General features: G+C 40.4%; 1 protein-coding gene across 1 annotated transcript in view; it reads left to right on the forward strand.

The window, feature by feature from the left end:
- Positions 1 to 1,901: 1,901 nt before the first annotated feature.
- The window catches only part of LOC127529027 (uncharacterized), a 189,931-nt gene continuing 170,211 nt past the window's right edge, over positions 1,902 to 21,621 (forward strand). Inside the window, exons 1-2 of the mRNA XM_051931276.1 lie at positions 1,902 to 2,095; positions 15,273 to 15,294. Coding sequence (XP_051787236.1) covers positions 2,052 to 2,095; positions 15,273 to 15,294 — 66 coding nt within the window. The 5' untranslated portion in view covers positions 1,902 to 2,051. The remainder of the gene's footprint in view (positions 2,096 to 15,272; positions 15,295 to 21,621) is intronic.

Here is a 21,621-nt window from a genome sequence, read left to right on the forward strand (position 1 = left end):
TCAGTGCGAGCGTATGACCCGCACTTACTGGGAATTCCTCGTTCGTGGGGAACAATTGCAAGCCCCGGTCTCCATCACGAATGGAGTTCAACGGCTTAGCCACGCCTCTCGGCACCGGGTAGACACACGTTGATCCATTCAGTGTAGCGCGCGTGCAGTACCAGACATCTAAGGGCATCACAGATCTGTTATTGCTCAATCTCATGTGGCTGAAAGCCACTTGCCCCTCTAAGAAGTTAGACACCAACATCTATTTTGTCGCGTAACTATTTAGCAGGAGGGAGTCTCGCTCATTATCGGAATTAACCAGACAAATCGCTCCACCAACTAAGAACGGCCATGCAACACCACCCACAGAATCGAGAAAGAGCTATCAATCTGTCAATCCTCTCTGTGTTCGGGCCGGGTGAGGTTTCCCATGTTGAGACAAATTAAGCGAAAGGCTCCACACCTGGTGGTGCCCTTCCGTCAATTCCTTTAAATTTCAGCTTTGCAACCATACTCCCCCCAGAATCCAAAGACTTTGGTTACCCGGTTGGCTGCCCAGCGGGTCATGGGAATAACATCGCCAGTCGGCATCGTTTATGGTCGGAACTACGATGGTATGTGATCGTCTTCAAACCTCCGACTTTCATTCTTGATTAATGAAAACATTCTTGGCAAATGCTTTCGCTCTCGCGTGAATTGTTGGTGGGCGGGGCTCTGTAAGTTGGTGGGCGTGGCTCTGTCATGCGTGTGCCATGGTCGGCTGCTTAGTGAATTGTTGGTGGGTGGGGCTCTGTGGGTTGGCGGGCGTGGCTCTGTCTTGCGTGTGTCTTGCTTGCCATGGACTTATGCCTTGTGCCCTGTGTTGGCTGGGATTGGCTCTAGCAGACTCCTGTGACCCTGTGTTCGGATTCAGTAGGTTGGAAAAAAGATTGATGGATATCGCATGCTCATATTGTCTTAATTATAACACAACAGGCTCAAATCTGCTTAATTATAGCATAATGCAACAGCATTGCATGCTCAAATCTTTTTAATTATAGCATGGAATAACATGTAACATGCACAGAATGGTCTTAATTATAACAACACAATTCAAAGCAGCAAACTCAATGCTGCTTAATTATAATAATGCAAAACAAAACTTTTTAATGATAACATACTGTAAAATAATAACATAATATCCTGAAATGTTCCTAACTACAAGATAAGCAGCTTAACATAGAACTTAACATGGGACACTATAACACGTCCCAGTCTTTCCAATGGTAACATAACATACTCTTAATTTAAACATAACGTAACTTATCAACATAACATGCGCAGATCCTCGTAACTATAACGTAACTTTCCAAATGTAGTGTTAGGTCATTAGCACAATTGAGATATATATATTTTTTTACACATTACTATTATTGGTAGTTAATGCCAGTTAAGGCCAAAAGCATGAAAGCTGGTGGGTTAAATAGATACAGTAAGAGAGCTGAAATGCGAGTTGGGAGGGTCCATCTTATATCTTGATATACTAGACGGCACTATTAAAGATGTTAGCAACACACGCAGCAATTAAGGAGTGCAGGTAGCTCTGTCAGTACTGCCATATTGTTTAAAGTTTTTATTGTGTTTATCGGCACTAGCATTTTTTGCTGGTGTTATGTAATATTCTAATGATGTCATATACTGTGCTGTAATCGTGGTTGTTGTTGCTTTTTTAACCTGATGTTGTAACACGGAGACAGATTTTAGCAACTGGTAAGAAAGTTAATGGCCCAGTCCGTAACTCTTTCAAGTTTGCGCTTTACCGACAGTACTCTTTAAGGCACTAGGACCCAGTGGCGGAGTCGGCCGTGAGCTCCCGTCTCCTAGCAACAGCCCTAACAACAAAAGCGCGCGCAGCTAGCCAGCAGAGTGTCGGGGTCGAGCTGCCGCTCCGATTGTGTTACTTTTGTTGAACTGTCAGGCAGTGAATCTTCAAAGCGCCACTGACACTGAGAAATAAATCCTTTTGTTTTCGAAACTTTTTTTTTTTTTTGTTCACGTCGAATTGTAAAGCGAGTGATTACATAATGTATCCACAGCAATCGAACCATTACACATGGCTTGAGCTAAGGTGAGGTGAACAAGCCGTGTATCGCGGATCTTCTGTTCATTTGTGTAACTATTGTATAATGCATACCTTCTCGCGCGGGTTCTGTTAAGGTGTCAAAAGCCTTCTATTGCTAATTAAATTCAAACCAGTGCAATCTTTTTCTTTTCTTTCTTTCTTTCTTTCTTTCTTTCTTTCTTTCTTTCTGACTGAATTGATATCATGTACAGGACAGGCTTTTCCCCGTGGCTCATTCTGCTTTTTGAATATTCTGTATTGAACTTTGTGTGTGGCGCAGTGGGTAGCCTCATAAATACTCTGTTCCGTGTCTATGTGGAGTTTCAATGTTCTCCCTGTGCATATGATGGGTTTAAATCCAGTAACCTCCCACAGACCCACACTATATATATAAAAAAAAAAAGTTGCAGAATCTTTTTTGGTCTATGCTATTTGCAGTAACGCTTTATTGTTGCATTATTTTACAAACATTTGGGGCAAACATAAAATTTAAGGCTGATTGTACTTAAAAAGATCAACATCTTACTCAGATTTAGCATTTCTTGTTGTCTTTGCACAAAGGTGTCAAACTTAGATCTTGGTGGGCCCACAGTGGCTACAGGTTTGTGTTCAAGCCACTTTCGTACTTAGCGACCACTTACTGCTAATGCAAAAGACATATATGTTGCCTTGATTGTAAATGACTTGCTCTTATGGATTCAGGTCTACCTAATTAAATTGTGTTCTGAACCAAAACTAAATCATTATTTGTTAGATATATATTTTTTTTTTTTAAAGAAAAAAAGTGAATAACAATAATTCCAGGTGGGCAGCATAGTGATAGCACTGTTGCCTTGCAGTAAAGAGACCAGTGTTCGGGTCCCATGCAGTTTCTATGCTTCCTCTCTGTGTTCTGCTGTCCTCCTACTGTCCAAAGACATGCAGGTTAGGTGAATTGGTGATGCCAAATTAACTGTGGTGGGTTTGCCATGCAATGGACTGGCACCCTGTCCAGGGTTTGCTCCTGTATATGCACCCGTATATGCTGGCTGGGGTGGGCTCCAGCCCCCATATCCACAATTCAGGGCTCTGAATATGAAAACGCAATCAATTACAATGAAGACAGTAGGTTACATTAGCGGCAGTAGCTAAATAATTAAGAAAGTGGCTGAAACAGAAACTTGCAGTTTGACACACCGAGGTCTTAGCCCAGTTTTTACAAGGAGATAGTGTGCAAAGTTTGACTGAGGGGCAAACCAGAGTGTTGTAATATTTTAACTTCAGCTGGCCACTTAGAGGTCAGTGTATTTAACTTCCATAGGAAGCATCATATTTAGGGTAACAGGCCTCTATATGCACCTTTGTTACGGGTTGCTTCTGGCTGGCACACCCAAGGGTCTCAAAGTATACTTGCACGAAAGGATTTTTATCTATTGAACCGAGAACGCTAATGATGTTGGACAAGTCATTGCAATAAAAAATTAGTACTCATGTGTTTTAACCCCACCACTCAACCCAGATAGCGCATTTCGAAGTTATACTTAACGACGTTAGAAACTTCGAGACAGAAGTAACGTTTGAAAAGTAATTAAAAATTGTAAATACACGAATGTAAACAATGATGAAGTTTTTCTCTTGCCTTTGCCTGTGGCGGGGTAATAACACACGAGTACCTAAGAATTTTATCCTTATAAATACATTTATTGTGGTAGGACTTTTCATTTAGATCAGTGGCTGGCAAACCTTTTGATGGGTTCCTGAATTGTCAATACTGACTCATACAGCGGGCCGTATATAAAATGTTGGCGAGATAAATCAAACACTGCTTTAAAAACAGTTACTCCAAGATATGATTTAATTATTTTTTTTAATTAAAGGCTATTAAGAGCGTTTCTCAAATGCCAGTAGGAGTGATTTTAAACGACAGTGATTTCACCATGAGATTATTGTTCGCAGTAAGGAGACCTGGGTTCACTTCCCGGGTCCTCCCTGCGTGGAGTTTGCATGTTCTCCCCGTGTCTGCGTGGATTTTCTCCCACAGTCCAAGGACATGTAGGTTAGGATTGACGATTCTAAATTGTTTGTGCGTGTCCTGCGTTAGGTTGGCGCCCTGCCCGGGATTGGTTCCTGCCTTGCGCCCTGTGTTGGCTGGGATTGGGTGCAGCAGACCCCCGTGACCCTGTAGTTAGGATATAGCAGGTTGGAAAATGGATGGATGGATGTTCTCGTCACGAACGTAAAACTGCTTATTTCTACTGAAGCTGTTAATATCAACTCTCTGGCCCTCAAAACAATTCATTCAAATATTTGTATCGGTTAGTATTTAAAGGAATTGTCATTTTTGAAAAGACCTGTTCAGAACTGTATGCGATGCCAAATAATGACTACACGCTTGCAAAACTTTGGAAACAAATCTTGAATAATGTGCAGTTTGTAGAAATCAGGCAAAGAAACTTTGGTAAAGTTGTTTTCAAGTTTACTATTGTGCTGGAGTCCAGTTACTTTCATCTGCCACAATGTCCACATTAACGGCTAAAGGAGATGTAAAGATTTCAAATTCTGTCCAGCGACTAAAGTACGGAAAGAGCGATTCAAATTCATGACGAAGGATGGTGAGCTACATAAGTCATGGCTTCCGTCTTAATACTGATCCTTAAAATTAGGAAAGTGATCAGGATTTGCTTCTTGCAGTTGCCTCGGATTATTGTAGGTTTGAAAGTATGGAGAAAAAGACAAATTAACAGCGCCGTACCATAACCGAAATGACCTCACCTGAAAAGTCGTTATCTGTTTTCCTCTTCTGATTCGGTGATGGGGCGTTTGAACAACGCACAAATCGCCGAAAGTCACGGACGGGATGTCGCTACCTTGTAGATACATTTTTACTTCTTCTTTCAATATTCCAATTTGGGTCAATCTGCTACGGAAAGGCTACTCACCGTCCAACTTCCTTCTTTCACATTTGTAGACGGCGCCCTTTATTCTGATTGGTACAGAAAATCCGGAAGTGCATCCGAAGCTCCTCCTTCAAGGATGACTCTGCCAATCAAGTCAGTCGCTAATAAAATCTTTGAATTTTTTTAGGAATGTGGATGGGCAAAAAATTAACATGGAAGGTACATGTGACTAAAATATTAGAGAAATGTAAGAAAGCAATTAATGTCAGGTGTTTAGTTGAGTGTGACAGGGTGCAAATAGACAGTCCATTAAACGGGTGTATATTGCAACTATTAGGTCATTAATTGATTATGGGTTAATTGAAAGAAGATTCACCGATCAATGACGCTGTAATCCTCGCGGAGTGAATGGAGGCTCTGATTGGGGCTCTTGAGAGACTGAGAGAGGAGTCCGAGTGTCTGGGCTTGTGATGGTCCTGATAAAAACCAACATCCAGGCCTTTAATGACCTCTTGGGCACAGCCATCAGCAGTGTGTCTGTCTGCGGAGAGAGTGTCGACCTCATCGAGAGGTTTACTTACCTCGGCAGTGACATTCATGACTTCTATGAAGTCAGTAGACGGATTGGGAGAGCATGAGGTCGCTGGAAAGGGGTGTGTGGACCGTCAGAATCCTGGTGCTTCCTGTTTTACTACATGGTTGCAAGAAGTGGTGCTTTATCTTTTATTCATGCAGCGGCAGAGTCCGATTTATTCAACTTTAGTTTTATAATACTTCCATCCATCCATCCATTTTCCAACCCGCTGAATCCGAACACAGGGTCACGGGGGTCTGCTGGAGCCAATCCCAGCCAACACAGGGCACAAGGCAGGAAACAATCCTGGGCAGGGTGCCAACCCACCGCAGGTTTTATAATACTTTTTCAATATATTATTAATTGGATTTGATTTGTTGTTGATGGTTCTTTAATGTACATAATATAAACATATAATTATTGTCTTGCGGTTTACTCCACAGATATCCATTCCCATATCTGAGTACACGAGAAAGTCTATTGCCGATTTTATTTTCCTCCTTAATCTCTGCTGCACACTCCAGCACAGTAGGTGGCGGTAGTGCGCCATTAACGTTAGTCTGCCTACCGCCATAAAACTGCAGAAGACGTCATCGAGGATCTCAGGTGCTTAAAAACGCGTAAGCGAGGCGTCGAAGACTCACATTTACAACGCTACAGACAGTGACTATACGCATGGTAAAAATTTTATTTATTTAATTATTTATGGACTGTAGTTGTTAAGAGGGCCTGAAAACGTGATATTTTTTACGACAAACCAGCGGTCCAAAATCGGCCGTGTCATGAGCCGTTGTGGCCCATACTTTACCGACCCCTAAATTTTAAATTCCTTAAGCAACAGTAGTTTTATGAAATGTTTATTTTGATGCGTTATTTCTTTAAGGAGCCACATTTAAATGTTAATATTCTATAAATGGCATTTGTTGGGTGCACTTGAAAAGAAGGTAAGGCAGATGGACTTCTGTTTCGCCTGACTGCAGTCTTAAAATTTGCGTCTCTTGATTAAAAAAAAAATATTACATGTGCACATAGTTAATAATTAAAAAATACACATTAGTAATCTGCTGCTTGCATCGCCTCACGTATATTCACGTTTAGCAAAACGACGTATTGCATTAGCAGTGCCGAACTTCGTATTTAGCGTTGCCCTGACGAAAAAAAAAACCCCGACAAATTATCTAAACGATTTCATTTTCTTTGAGTTTAAAAGCTTAATTTCAAGAATAGGTTTAGGGATACTTAAATGTACGAGTTTCCTTAACTTGAGTTACGTTAAAGAATGAAGATTAAGATCTCTTTATATAAATCTGGACACCTTTCAGAGCTCGTTGTGCCAATTAAGTTTTAATTCTGTAGAGTGTAGAGAAAAGCCAAGCAAAATGACACCTTTTATTGGCTAACTAGAAAGATTACAATATGCAAGCTTTCGAGGCAACTCAGGCCTCTTCTTCAGGCGAGATGTAATTCTGTAGAGTAAAATACTCCGAGGTTGAGCAAACATGAAAAAGTGTAGAAGATTATTTGTGCTAAATTTAAACGCAGGCCAGTGTGTTAACTCGATCGTATGGCGCACCGGAGTGAAATGCAGTCAGTCAGTCCTTTGGTTGATGGGTTTTTACTTTCTTGTAAAGTACTGGAATCGTCTAAAAGTTCAGTTTCAAGATTTTGGTGAATCTCGACGTTTTAAATCTCCCCGAGTCCGAAAATACATTTTTTTTGTGCGTGTGTGTAAACACGATAACTTGAGAATTCTTTCTCTTCGGTCAACCAAATGCAAGTATGAGGTACAAAACGGAGATTTCGGTCAACATTTGGGCCATTTCTGCTAACCGGAAGTGGTACTTTACCTTTTATCCATGCGGTTCTATTCAATAAGGGCGCGCACAAAAAGGCGACCTCAATTGGGCGCGGAGAATAAAAGCGCACATAAATAAAAGCGCACATAAGTAAAAGCGCACATAAGTAAAAGCGCACATAAATAAAAGCGATCTTCAAAGGGGCGACCTCAATTGAACGCCGAATAAATGCGCGCGCAAATGAAGGAGCGCTTCAAAAGGATGACCTTCGGAGCGAATTAAATTAATTGTCCTTGATTATGCTAATAGACCGCATCTCGAATATCTACGTGGCATTGCACATAATCTACAGCTTCAAGTGTAACTTGCTTTCACCTTTTTATACATTCAGTTATTGCCTTAATCTAATTTTCTGTAATTTTGAAAACCACGAAATATAGAGGGCTTTAGAAATAGTTCGTTAGCAGTAGTTCGTTAGAAGTTCATGCATTAATTAATTGGATGTTTTAATATTCTTGCTTTCACCTTTTTATACGTTCAATCATTGCCTTTAATAAATTTTCTGTAATAATTTTGTTGCGTTTGCCTTTATTCGCTGCGCCCAATTGACGTAACCCTTTTGAAGCTCTCCTTTATTTATGCGCGCAGTTATTCGGCGCTCAATTGAGGTCGCCCTTTTGAAGATCGCCTTTATGTGCGCGCCCTTATTGACGGATACCATCCATGCTGCTGCAGAGTCCGATTTATTCAACTTTACATTTATAATTGTTCAATATATTAATTTGATTTGTTGTTGATGGTTCTTAATGCACAGAATATAAAAATACTAGTCATTTAGCCCGTTACAATAACGGGCGCTAGAACAGTAGTGTATAAACATTAGTAGGAACAGTCTATATTAAATGGCAAGGGACCTTGACCTCATTCTTTTTGTTGGTCGTATTCTTCTTTGTCTTTCAGCCTCTCTTTTGTTGATGTTTACTTGCTGAGCTGACCGTTCTTTGTGGGCTGCCGCCGTGTATTGTGTGTCTTTAATTTTCTGTGACCGTAATACTGTCTTGTACGTCCGTAATATACCTTTAACTAGCCATGTGCGCCCAACTACGTTGCGCGTGTTAAAGTTGTCTGTGAAGGGCTCCCTGTTGAAACGCGGCTGCCAGTCGTGAACTGGGCCCTTCGTCGCACAGCATTATGATTTTTTATAAGGGAAACAATATTACAAAAGAAAACCCTTGGACATTGATTCGATAGGAACGACCTACTCGGAATCACTGTCCAAATAGTAATTATGTGGTGGTGTAGGAGCATTTGTGCTTCTCTCCATTCACTGTCCGTCTCGTTTTCACGACGCTGTCGTTTCCTCTCACGATCTCTTTCTCAACCTTTCTCCAATCTTGCAGGTTGCTTTGTGGCAATCCAAAGAGTAAGGCAATATACACGGAGCAATGGTTATAAAAGGGGGACACATAGGTATCCAGGCTCTTTAAAGCATAAATAGGGATCACTTCACTGACATGTGAGCAAGCCAGGGTACAACTGTGAGACGCGCAGCACTCGCCGGCTACAACGTAACAATAATAATTTCCGGAACGTGCTGTTACGTTGTCATTCATTTTACCCACTGTCTTTCTTTCATTCATGTTACGTAGGCACGTACCTTTTATCTTCAGCAATCTCATTCTCTAACCAGGCCTCAGGAGCTAACCAGCGTAACACTGTCCACCACCCCTTTTGTTATTCCGGCACATTGTTGACATCCGTAACAAAAACGTACTAAACTGGAAGGTGGTCTACGCATGCGTGGAATTCGCGGACAAACATAGATCAAGATCCAAATGAAGATTATATATAAAGATTAGTTAATTTAAAGCACAACAATTTGTTTAGTTTGAATGTCTGTGTTTTGAGGTGTGACTGGAGTACTACAGTCTTCAGTAGTATAAGCCTGGAGGAGATTCTTAATGCAATGCCTATGTTTTAGCTGTCTCTCTACTGCCATCTAGTGCTTCTTCTAATTCATTCGCAGACAAACAAAGATCAAGATCCAAATGAAGATTATATATAGAGATTTTCTCTGGCGGTAATACAGGCGTGCGCGTCGGTAATATGCCTTTAATCTCCTCTGGCACTAATACTGACTTGTATGTGGCTGTAATACGAGTCACTGTATTGTGTACCTTTAATTTCCTTTCGCAGTAATACTGGTTTGTATTTCCGTAAAACGCCTGTAACTTTCTCTAACAGTAATATTGCGCATCGCACCGTGCCCCGCGCATGCGCACGTCACCAGAAGACACACCCACACACGGACACCTGGACGCACACAGGGATTTTATTAAAGAGGATAATCCATTGCTTTGCGGTTTACTACTCAAATATCCACCACCATATCTGGGTAGACGAGAATGTCGAGGGGAGAGTACTCCCGACTTTTAATTCTGAGGCGATGAAGCCGCGCTAACATTAAACGCACCACGTGGCATTGCAGGCTACTTAACGCAGTGGCTTGCATTTTTGATTTTTGCATGAGTGACCTTCCAAAGAGGAGTGCGATGGAGTGAATTGTGGCGAACTTAAGAGCCATTTTTTTTTTTTTTTTTTTTTTTTTAACATTGCAGGTGCGTACAAGTCTCGTGACTTGGCGATGACAAATGAAGCTTTCTCTGTGCGCACATTGGAGTGTGTGCCCTCCCTCCCATCAACAGTGTTGCCACTCTAACCTTATAGGAAAAACATTGACCATGTAACCAACTAAACACCGAAAAACATAGACATATTTAATAAGGTATACAAGGAATTTTCTAATTAAATACAACAGCAGCACATGTCTGCCAGATAAATCGAAGTGTCAAAAAAAACTGTCTTCTGGATGCTCCCGTTACGGGTTGCCACAGCGGATCATCTTTTTCCATATATTTCTGTCCTCTAAATCTTGGTCAGTTACATAAATAGGAAATGTCAAATTCGAGCTTGGGACCGGAACATTAAACGGGACTCCTCCTCACTTCGATCACAACATTAAATTCTCCTGTTTGTACTTTTACAGTTTCTCACAACATCGTTTAGGGCCCTGTCCTTTGTTAACGTCCTCGATGACAGATTTTGGTGGTTTCCAAGTGTGGCAGTTGATATTTAATGACTTCTGTTGCTATTGGCACATGACTGACTGACATTAAGGCATGTGCACTATGCAGGATGTGACATCAAGGCTCATGTCACCAATCACAATCGGCAAGTCAATTTGGTTATGCACGGACCAGTAATTACATTTTGGAGATGGGCAGAGTTGATCAGTTTTTAAGATGTATGAAACAATACGTTTATGTACACAAACTGTAGCTTAAGAATTGTGTCAAAAGAAATACATGATTGTGAAAAATATAGACTCAGGAGACAGAAACCTAGATCAAGGTAGAAAAACATAGGGGTGGTAACCAGGGCTGTGGAGTCGGTAGATTAATCCTTCAACTCCGAGTCCTTAGTTTCTGTTACTTCTGACTCCGACTCCTCTGTATTTAATATGCTAATATATTTTCCATGTTGATTAAAGGAAGGCAACATACACGTCATTTAACCACAGAACTACTGGCTAGGAAGCTGACTCTCTCTACCGTATTGGCCACTTTAAACAAAAGTCAAGAACCCCTGAACACACATCAGGCCGTAGCACACACCTCCACCGACGACATTACGCTTGTTTACACTCGAATGAATTCGTTAAACACATTATATCTGAAGTAAAATGAACACTTTTTGTAATATACCATAATCCAGATTACAATATGTGAATGTCAGGTTGTATAATAGCTCAGCTGAACTTCACACTAGTAGTAACACAACTATGCACTGGGCTTTATTCTTACATCAGAGAAGTACTTAATTATGACTATTGTTTGTGAAATGGGACATTTGAATTTGCGACTCCTGATAAATTTAAATTGTAATGAAAAAAAAATACAGCAGTCAGTACATTTTTGCCGACCCCAACTCCATGTACCCAAAATTGTCTCTGACTCCATAGCCCTGGTGGTAACGCTGCTGGGCACCACGTCCCAGGCCACACTCTCCCTTTTTGCCTTGTGCTGGTGAGATTGACAACGTAGCCCTGAATTAGATCAAGGAGGTTTGTTGTTGAGATGAGAGGAGGCGTTGTGCTACTTTGTATTGCTGATCTGGGAAACCTGTCTTGATGGTGCGGTTTGTATAAAAAAAAAAAAAATAAAAGCTTGATTAACTGTAATTATATAATAGCGTTGAAGAAAACAATCTGTGTGTTCGGAATAATTGTAACAATCGGGTACTGAAAGTGACTGAGTAGTGAAGCAACTAAGTCTGTCTGATGGACTGAAAAGTACTGTCAAATTATCTAAAAAATGAACTAGAAATATAAAGTGTTTTTGGGTGACCTGTTGGGCAGTGGATCTCGTAGCTACTGTAACTACATGAGTTTGATGGACTAAACGGTCTCTTCTCATTTATTACCACGCTTCTTTTAACTTCGCCTGTTTGTTGTCTGGTACAAATCATGTAATCGATATTTAACCCACTTCCTATCGTCCAAATGACTTGACATTTTGCACACTTACTCACTTCTGATTAGAATATATCAGTCAATAATCAGTTTCACTAATTGATCAATTTATCCATTTTAATTAAGAAATGAAATTTTCATATGAAGAATAGTTCAAGATTTCACCAATAGATGGCGCTAGTAATGGATAGAAACATTAAAGGAAGTGTTAAAATGTTGATTACAAAATTATACTAAAACTCAAGACTAAAAAGTTGAAAATAATTCTATATAAAAATGTTTTTTTAAAAACCATGCTTATATTAAGTTAAAAAGTGTACCAAACAATAAGTCTCTCATACTTCACTCGTAAAATAAAAGCGTGGGTGCTTTTGTTAAGATTTTATTGATTGATGAAAAGCACCCACGCTTTTATTTTACGAGTGAAGTATGAGAGACTTTATTTTTTACTTTTTAGTACACTTAATATGAGCGTGGTTTTTTAAAAGTATTTTTTTATATACAGTACACCCCCAAAATTCGCGGGGGTTATGTTCCTAGAGCACCTGCGAATTGTGAAAAACCGGGACTTTTGGATGTGGTTAAAAAATGCCTTTTAAATTCCTATTTTTATAGTTTCAACCCTAAATACAGTGTGCCCCCAAAGCACTTTAATTTCGTTGCAAACTCAGCTTAATACATTAATACATTACCTAAAAACAGAATGTAAAGGTAAACCAGTCTACTGTACAGTACTGTACTGCTATGTCTCCCGCGATGCTAGAATGTAAAATACCGATGTTACCGCTATACGTACTGTAATTCATGCAAGCGCGTTTTCTTTGGTATGTGCTGTCATTTTCTTTGTTATAAGTCGAGTAAATACATAATTTTAATTTAATTAAAATACAGTAAAATGTACGGGTACTCACTAATGATGAATGATATTGATGATGATGCAGCAGCTGTGCAGTACGATGCAGAGGATTTAAAACTCCTCGGGTGGCGCCTCTTCAGGAGGAGTCGTATCTTTGGACGGGTCGTCTTCTGGTGGGGTTTCATGCTGGCTTTTCTTTATAGGTTTCAGGAACATTGTGATGGGAAGTTGCTACATTGTCTTCTGTAGCAAACTGCTGGTACAATTTCCGTGCCTTCTCACGGATGATGTTACCGTCCAAGGGGATGTTGTTCTTCCTGCAGTCGGTGATCCACAATGCCAAGGCAGATTATCCTGACAATATTTTTTATTCCTTACGGTCATTACCGTTTTGGCACTATCACAGAAACTTAGATACGGTACTCCAGATTACTGCTTCGTTCTTCTTTATGTAGCGTGCCATGTTTTCATTAATGCCATAGTGGCGCACTACTGCAGCATAACTTTTTAGTTCCCAGAGTAAATCCAGTAGTTCAGCCTTCTCCTGGAGTGTTTAAAACTTCTTTTGGCGCTTAGGCTTGGTGCCAGAAGCCTTAAGAGGGTGCAGAACGTTTTGGCGGCATCTTGTGCATTTAAGAATAACAAAATGAATACAATAACAAAATGGAAAATATGAGGACATTCAGCTAGAGATGTGTCACAGGGCAGTAGTCAGTCAGCAGCAAGGAGAAATGAATAACGCTCTCGGATTGGCTACTTTCACCATCCCAAATCACGTTTCCCTCGGCGGTTGCTTCCTGTTCTCTCTACAGCACAGTATTGCCACGAAAAAAAACATAAAAAATTGTGGAGGATATTTTGCGCTTTCCGCTAACAATTAATAGTTAGGTTCTAAGGAAAAATCCGTGAACGACCGAGTCCGCGAACCCTGAACCGCGACTTCGCGGGGGTCTACTGTACATTATTTTTCTTGTTGCTTTTATCCAGGTGGACTTAAAAAGGCAGTCCTGCAATAAGTATATGACTTTAATATACAGTAACAATAGATAGCCAAGTGAAAAAACCTCTTTCCAAATTATTATGCTAAATTATCACAAGAGTAAGGTTTTATGTTGGTCATTATACATTGTAATAGTAATGTTAACACACTGTCAGTTTTTAACTTAACCCCGTATATCAAAGGGTATAGTAATTGGCACTGTAGCCTCACAGATCCAGTGCCCGTGGTTTGAAACCCACTATTTTGTCGACTTTCTCCCCATATCAGTATTTTGATTTTCTTCAGGTACTTCTCAATTGCAGTGCCCTCCATAATGTTTGGGACAAAGTCATATTTATCCATAATTTACCCCTCAGCTCCATAGTTGAAAATTACAAATCAAACAATTTGGACGTGATTGAAGTGCATGTTGCACACTTACATTTCTGGGTATTTGCATACATCTTCTTCACACCATGTGGAAATTGCACGTTTTCTGGGTCCTCCCCATTTCAGGGCACCATAATGTTTGTTGCACTTTGAACAGGAGCCAGTGTTGAACAATGCTTGACAACAGGAAACGATATCAAACATTCCCGTGATAAAAAAAATCTCGCGTTACTTGTGTCACATAATCCACATGTCAAGTCACCCAGTCACGCGCTCACAGCGTTCAAAGTGCAAGTATTTTTGGCTTTAGTTTTGTTAAACAAAACTTTGGAAATTCAAAGTACTCTACAAACGTGAAACTCCTTCACACGGAGTTGCACATTTGAAGTGTAGAAGAAGAATGTTCTCCTCAGCACCATGTATTTTGTGTGTTTAGTAAATTAGAATTTTTATAATTATTTTGTAACTTGCCAGTGAGAGACGCTTTGGCTTATGAACTAACAAAAATATGTTATTCCAGGGTTCAGGAGAAATAGTGTCCACATGAATAAAATCTAAGCTGTTTGTTTTTTCCTTTCTCAGAGTGAATGTCTCAGGGACAAGGTCACAAGGCTGCAGAAAGTACATGTAGTTTATGCGAGGCGTCTCTCCTGTGCTTAGCGTTGAGAACACAGATAATGCTTAAATCAACAGACTTATTGTTTAACTCTACTTAGATGATAAGGATGTTTTTCTGTCTTATTAATCACGAGATGCTGAAATATAAAAAAACCCCTCCTGACTTTTGATCAGGGTTCAAACTGAGCTTTGCGGCAATAAGTTATGCTCTTTGAATCTCTACTTACTGTGACTCCGAATGAATAATAAAGAGAACTAAAGAAATATTATCTGCCTGCTGTCAGTGTGTCTTTTTTGTCCACAGAAGTAAAGACCCCCCTCTCCCCTTAATTCATCTTCCAAGTGTCCTGTCTTCAATGGGATAGGCATCAGCAGCCACGATTCAGTGCTCTGTAGGGTAGACTCGTACACATACCCGCAACGGGCCAGTTTAAGAGATGGCAGTTAACCTGTGCAGCAACACGACTGGGAAGTGGGAGGAAAACTGGAGTTAGCACTAATTACTGGGCCACCTTGCCTAATTTAAATGTGTAATTCTAATACTGATTTGTTTTAACTTTCAGAATGCTGCTGACTGCCCTTGATGTAAGTATTATCTCATATTCTCTTTTAAACTATCTTGCTACTACCGTATATATGATGTTGCTTTGAATTTTCTTCTCATTTATGTTATAATGATGCTGGAGGAGAATAATTTCATTTATGTTATAATGGTGCTGGAGGAAAATAATTTCTGCACAAATATACCTTAATGTTAGTCTGTGGTTGTGGTGGGACAGAAGCTAAACTTGAGTAAAATATTAATTGTGAGATGAAACAGGGCATTAAAAAAACAAGCAGGATAGATTTTTTAGTGTTATGCTCACCATGGTCCTAAGTTTAAATAAACGGGTTCAGAAAATGGATGGGCAGATAATTAATAATAATAATTTTTATTTATATTGTGCTTTATATTTTAACAATCTCAAAGTGCTACAGAGTAACAATAAAATAATAAAACAAGAGAATCTATTTGTACTTTAACAGAATGTCTTTCTAAAAAGATGAGTTTTTAGATTCCTTTTAAAAACATCAGTCGACTGTGGGGCTCTCAGGTAGTCAGGGAGGGCGTTCCACAGTCTCGGCACCACAGATGAAAAGGCCCTATCACCCATACTGCGAAGCTTGGTTCTAGGGACTTGGAGAGTGTTAGTGTGTACAGAGTGGAGGGTGCGTGAGGAGGTATAAGGAGTAAGGAGTTCCTGCAAGTAAAGGGGGGCATGTCCATAAATACACTGATGGGTGAGGAGGGAGACCTTGATAATTCTTCCAAGTATGCTGACAGCAACCTTACATTACAAATGATGGTTCTGTTGTAAGGACAGCAGCCCCATTATCTTCAGTCGGGGCAATTTCATTCATTCAAGTCTTGTCATTTAGTTTTTTTTTTTTTTGTTCTTTATTTTGCCTTATACGGTTTCTTGGATTAGGAATTTGTTAGTTTCCACATACCCCTTGGGGTCAGAGTGCACAGTCAGCCATTGTACAGCACCCCTGGAGCACTTGCAGGTTAAGGGCCTTGTTCAAGGGCACAAGCAGAGTAGGATCTCTTTAAGCAGTAACGAGAATTCGAACCAGAAACCTTCCAGATACCAGTACAGATCCTTAGCCTCAGAGCTATCGCTCCGTTTTCCTTAAGGTTTTATTTACAGGTTAACACACATCATCCTTACTACCTTCATTTGGGGCAGATTCATTCATTCTTCATCCATTCTTTTTTTCCTTCTAAGATGAATCCTCTTAGAAAAAACTGTCCCACTGTTTTTCCAAGGGCTTCTTATGTTGTTGCTCAAAGTCTTCCCCTTTCCCCTTGGGTTCTCTTTTTTTTTTTTTTCTAAAACAATAAGTTTGTAAGGACTGTGTCCCGCTATCATTGATTTGGTCAATTTAATTCATCCGTTCATTCTGCTGCACGATTGGCCTCTCTGAATTTTTTTTTTTTGTTTTCTCAGCTGAGCATGGTTATGAGTGTCCGAGATGAAACTGCAAATAAGCAAAACGGGTAACACTTTTTGTAACAGAGGAAAAGCAAATCCGCGACAACGAAATCCACAGATAGTGAGAAGTTACTGTCATTTTTCCAACGGAAATTGCAATTTTGAGACCTGAAAATCAATTTCCATTTTCCATAGACAAACACATTTACAGACGCCATGCTAAAATTAGGTTTCCTTAGCACTAGAATCCCTGAAGCCTTACATAAAAGCCACACTGAGTCTTAGTTACTTATCTACCTTGAATTATTTACTTCCTACAGCGTAAAATCACAAGTAGACTGCAGAGCTTCCTGTGTTTGATTGACATTGGCATACTGACAAAGTTACATGTGCAATGCCACTTCTTATTCAGGAAAAGATCCCAGTCGTCCCACGGGAGAAAGATTTTCCGAGACTGAGGTCATAAAGCTTATTCAGCCACTTCTGGACAAAGGCAGAACTGTAACAACAGTTGTGGAAAGTGCGTCAGGAGCTTCCACCTACAGCTAAAGTCCCTTCAAAGCAATGGTACAGAGAAGGCAGACAGACTTCTTCTTTTTGGGCAAATTGCTCGGTGTTGTTGAAGGACGTGTGTGTGGCAGATTCACTGGTAGGGTGACACCCAACCTCTTCCTGCATCCAAACGGTTCCATCTTTCGCCTTTACGCCTGGTACAGCTGCATTATTCTTATGTGTGATTGGACATTTCTTGTGGGGAGGGCTTCTGTTCTCTTTCTCCGATGTAGAATCCTCATCTGAGTTCACCTCTGTTATAGCACGTCATTATTTGAAAACTAGTAGTGTCAGATCGTCAGAGTGTGAATGTGAGTGAAATAATAAAATAAAACACTAACCTTTACAAGTACCATAACTTTACACCAGCTGTTACAGACTCCAATAAATCAAATGCATGTTCTTATTCTATAACTAGCTATGTAAGTCCGTGCTGTAAAAAGCCCGGGGTCCTAGAAACTATTGAAATCGTCAGAAAAAAAATTGAAATGTAGAGATTTCAGGTAATTGAAAGGAACTACTCTGAGCGTGTCTCTCCTCGGAGTATTCGTTTTGCTGACATGCTCGCCTTGCTTGTGTATTAGCGACGGGAGGAAAAGTAAAAGGGATACCATTTTGCTGACGTGCTCGCTTCGCTTGAGTAAGAGTTTCCCTCTATTCTCGGTGGTTTTACTTTGGCAACAGAGTCGCTTTTTTCTTCCAACTCGTTAGCTTGGGGCTGCCTTGCTGGCTCTCTGAGCTTCATGCTATAGTAGCCTTGCACTTCTGTGCCGGACAGACCTTTAGTTTTCTGTTTCCATGAAAGTGGAGCCCTCACCCCGACTCCACCTCTCACTTCCAGGCCAGACAGACAGACACACACACACACACACACACACACTCTTCCATGCGTAGACGTTTATATATAAGATATTAATAGCCGAGCCCCTCACTACTCAAAACAGTTAATGTGTGAAGGACCCGAGATCGAACACGCAATCTATCGACCATGGAGTCGGCAGTTCTTACCTCTGTACCAGCCGTGTGTGTGGGTTACCTTATCCCAATTTCTTTTACTTTGGTTAAATTCTAGAAGAAATGCGCACTTACATCAGTGTCTTTTGTGAAAGTGTGTATTTGATATTTGGACATAAGTCTTCACACATTATACACTTCATGTCTGCGTTTGGCCAATTATTAGTAGAACATGAAAAAAGCTTCTGTTCTAGTTATGTGTTCAACATTTCTTGCCTCGCATTTCCTGTCATCTAACATTTACCCAGATCGTTGTAGACACGGAACACACATGAAATGCATGTTTTCCAAATAACAATATTATTTATCCAATACAACTCCAGGCACCTCACATCCAGATAAACACACTTGAGCTGGGTGAGCTTTTTGCCTGAGTTGAGCTGGGGGGGATGGGGGGGGGGGGGGGGGGGGGGTTATGGGGATGGGATAGCAGGCTTCCTGCTGCCAATGCCGATCAACACATTTACAAAACAAAAGACGCTGAAGGAGAGGTACGAAGGAATTTAAGGAGGCCCGGGATTCCAAGTTTTTTCGTAGGCTTCAGGGATTCTAGTGCTAAGATGAGCTCTGTCATTGTATGTAGTCTTAATGTTTTGAACACGGTGGAATCAGTATCTGAACTGAACTTGATAGGGGGTTTGGTGATGAGCTCAAAAATCTGCTTTCTTAATTTCTTATGAATATAAATGTTACACTGCTGCTGTTAATGCAGAATAACACAAAAAAAGACCAACTAATTAAAGAAAACGATCATCCTGAGATAAAATGACTTTGTGAAGCTGGGAAGACAAAAGCCTAAAGCCACAAGGAGACCCCAGGACTGAGCTTGTGTCTTAAGTTTGGGGGGTACCCTTCACAACAGAACCCCGACTGTCCAAGCTTATGGTGCCCAAGAACAGTTACAGTGCAGATAAAGTGACTTGCCAAGGGTCATAGCCCTGATTGAACCACATCCCTGAGGTTTAAAGACCAGTGCTTTGCCGACCATATCCCACTACCACAGAAAGAGTGATGGGGATGGGATTTGAAACCCAAACGCCTGGAGCTGTGAAGGTGATGCGCTGCTCACTGACTCACTGTGCCACCCTCTCAAACTAATCGGCAGAACTGTCACCTGGGGCTGTGATCTGGTCACCTTCACACGTGACGAGACGAGCATCCAAGGTGGAGAGAGGCAGCATGTGGAATTGCCTCTTCTAGTTAATCACATAATTTTCACCCCCATGATTGGATTACTGTCATAACAATTAACAGCTGGTCAGCTATTAAGCTGTGAAGTTTTCCTCTGGAATTTCACACATCCTAATGAAGCTCATTTTGATTTTAATTATCTCCCTTTGTTTTGGAAACAGAAGCCCTCATTCGTTCATTCCATCCATCTACTAAAATCAAAAGCTATTTTCTTCATAATTACCACTATTTAAAATTACATGTTTTTTTTGTTTAATTAGTGGTATCATGAAAAGAAGATGCTCATTAAAGGAAAAACGCTAGCTATTTTTTCTTTTTTTTTTTTTTGTCTTTTTCAAGTTCGATAAAAGCAACTTAAATGCATATAAAATGATATATTTCCTATTAGCATAACAAAAGCTTTAACCACTCTTATCAATTTACTTGTTGAGCAATAGAAAAGCAATTAAGTGTAAAAGAAGGCGGCCTGTGTTGCAGTGCAGGCAGAAGGACCTGCCATTGTGGAGTCCACTTGAAACTGTTTTCTTGATGTCTTAAACACATCTTTGTGTGTTTTGAAGAGAGCGGCACCTAAAAGAAACTTCATGTTAGTATAACTTTATGAAATCTGTCAATCCAGTTTCTTAACTGCTTCCTTGTTGAGTAAGAAAATGGATCAGTGGTTTACTAACCTGATTCGTGGCAGGTGGGAGTCGGCCTGCTGATCTACATTTCATTAAAAGAAACTCAAAGGGTGGCAAGTAATTACAAATTACAGTGCCCTCCATAATGTTTGGGACGACACATTTTTCTTTGATTTAGCCCTCTGTTCCGTTGTTTAATATTACAAATCCAATAATTCAGATGTGATGAAAGTGCCCATTGCAGACTTTCATTTAAGGGGATTTGCACACATTTTGGTCACAGCATGTACAAATAGTTTTTCCAAGTGGCCTCCCCCACTTCAGGGCACCATTATGTGTAGGACAATTGGCATTACAGGTGTTTGTGTCTCTTTCATAAGACACCTCGGCTTGCTTCTACCCTTTGGAATCTGTAGTTGCTATTGTTCAACATGAGGAAAAGAGCTGTGCCAGTGAAAGTCAAAGAAGCCATCATGAGGCTGCAACACAAGCATAAAACCATTAGAGATATCAGTGACGACTTAGGATGACCGAAATCAATTGTCTGGAAGACAGAATGCACTGGTGAGCTCAGTAAACACAAAGGGACTGGTAGTCCAAGGAAATCCTCCACTGCTAATGACAGAAAAATCCTTGCTATGGTCAAAAACTGCCTCAAACGGCTGTGCGACAGATCAGAAACAGTCTTCAGGGGGCCAATGTGGAAGTGTTGGAGACGACTATCAGCAGAAGACTTCATGAACAGAAACACAGAAACCACACTGCAAAATGTGCAAGCCTAAAAACTGGATGGCCAGATTACAGTTTGTGAAAAAAGAATTTAAGAGGGCCTGCAGAATTCTGGGAAAAAGTCTTGTGGACAGAGAAGACAAAGATGAACCTCATCAGCGTGATGGCAAGAGCAGAGTGTGGAGACCAAAAAGGAACTGCCTGAGATCCAAATCATAATCTGTTAAAGATGGTGGTGCTTGGGCATGTATGGCTGGCACAGGTCCTGACACACTTCTCCTTATTGATGATGGAACTGCTGATGGTAGACACACAATGAATTCTGAGGTGTGTAGAAACATCTGATCTGCTCGAGTTCCATTAAAAGCCTCCAATCACATTAATGTGAGAAGAATTGATTGATAATCAGTTAAATGATTATAAGGCTCTCACTTTATTTTCCTCCCTCTCTGTAGGTGGCAGGCCTTTGGCCAAGGTAACTACAACATACTTGTTTTAAGAAAAGTAATACAATTTTTTGATAAACATAAGAATAATAGAAATATAACTACATGGAAGACCTGACACAACACAGACATTCAAACCTGTAACACTGAAGAGGCTGGCTGTTTAGTGTCCTACTTTATCTTGGCACAGAAAAGTTTTATGATACCAAGTCTTCAGGAATGGATTTGAGTGTTGCTGCTCCAGGTTGAAGTGAAAAACTCTTTTTGTGTTGGTTTTTGCTACATGGCCCCTTGCTCATGATGTGATGCGTGGTGCCTTCTTGAGCTCAGATGTTGTTTTGGTGGAATTAAGTGGATGGGATTGTTAAGCTTGTTGGGGTG

The sequence above is a fragment of the Erpetoichthys calabaricus genome, chromosome 8, assembly GCF_900747795.2.
Source record: "Erpetoichthys calabaricus chromosome 8, fErpCal1.3, whole genome shotgun sequence".
In the NCBI taxonomy this organism is placed as follows: Eukaryota; Metazoa; Chordata; class Cladistia; order Polypteriformes; family Polypteridae; genus Erpetoichthys; species Erpetoichthys calabaricus.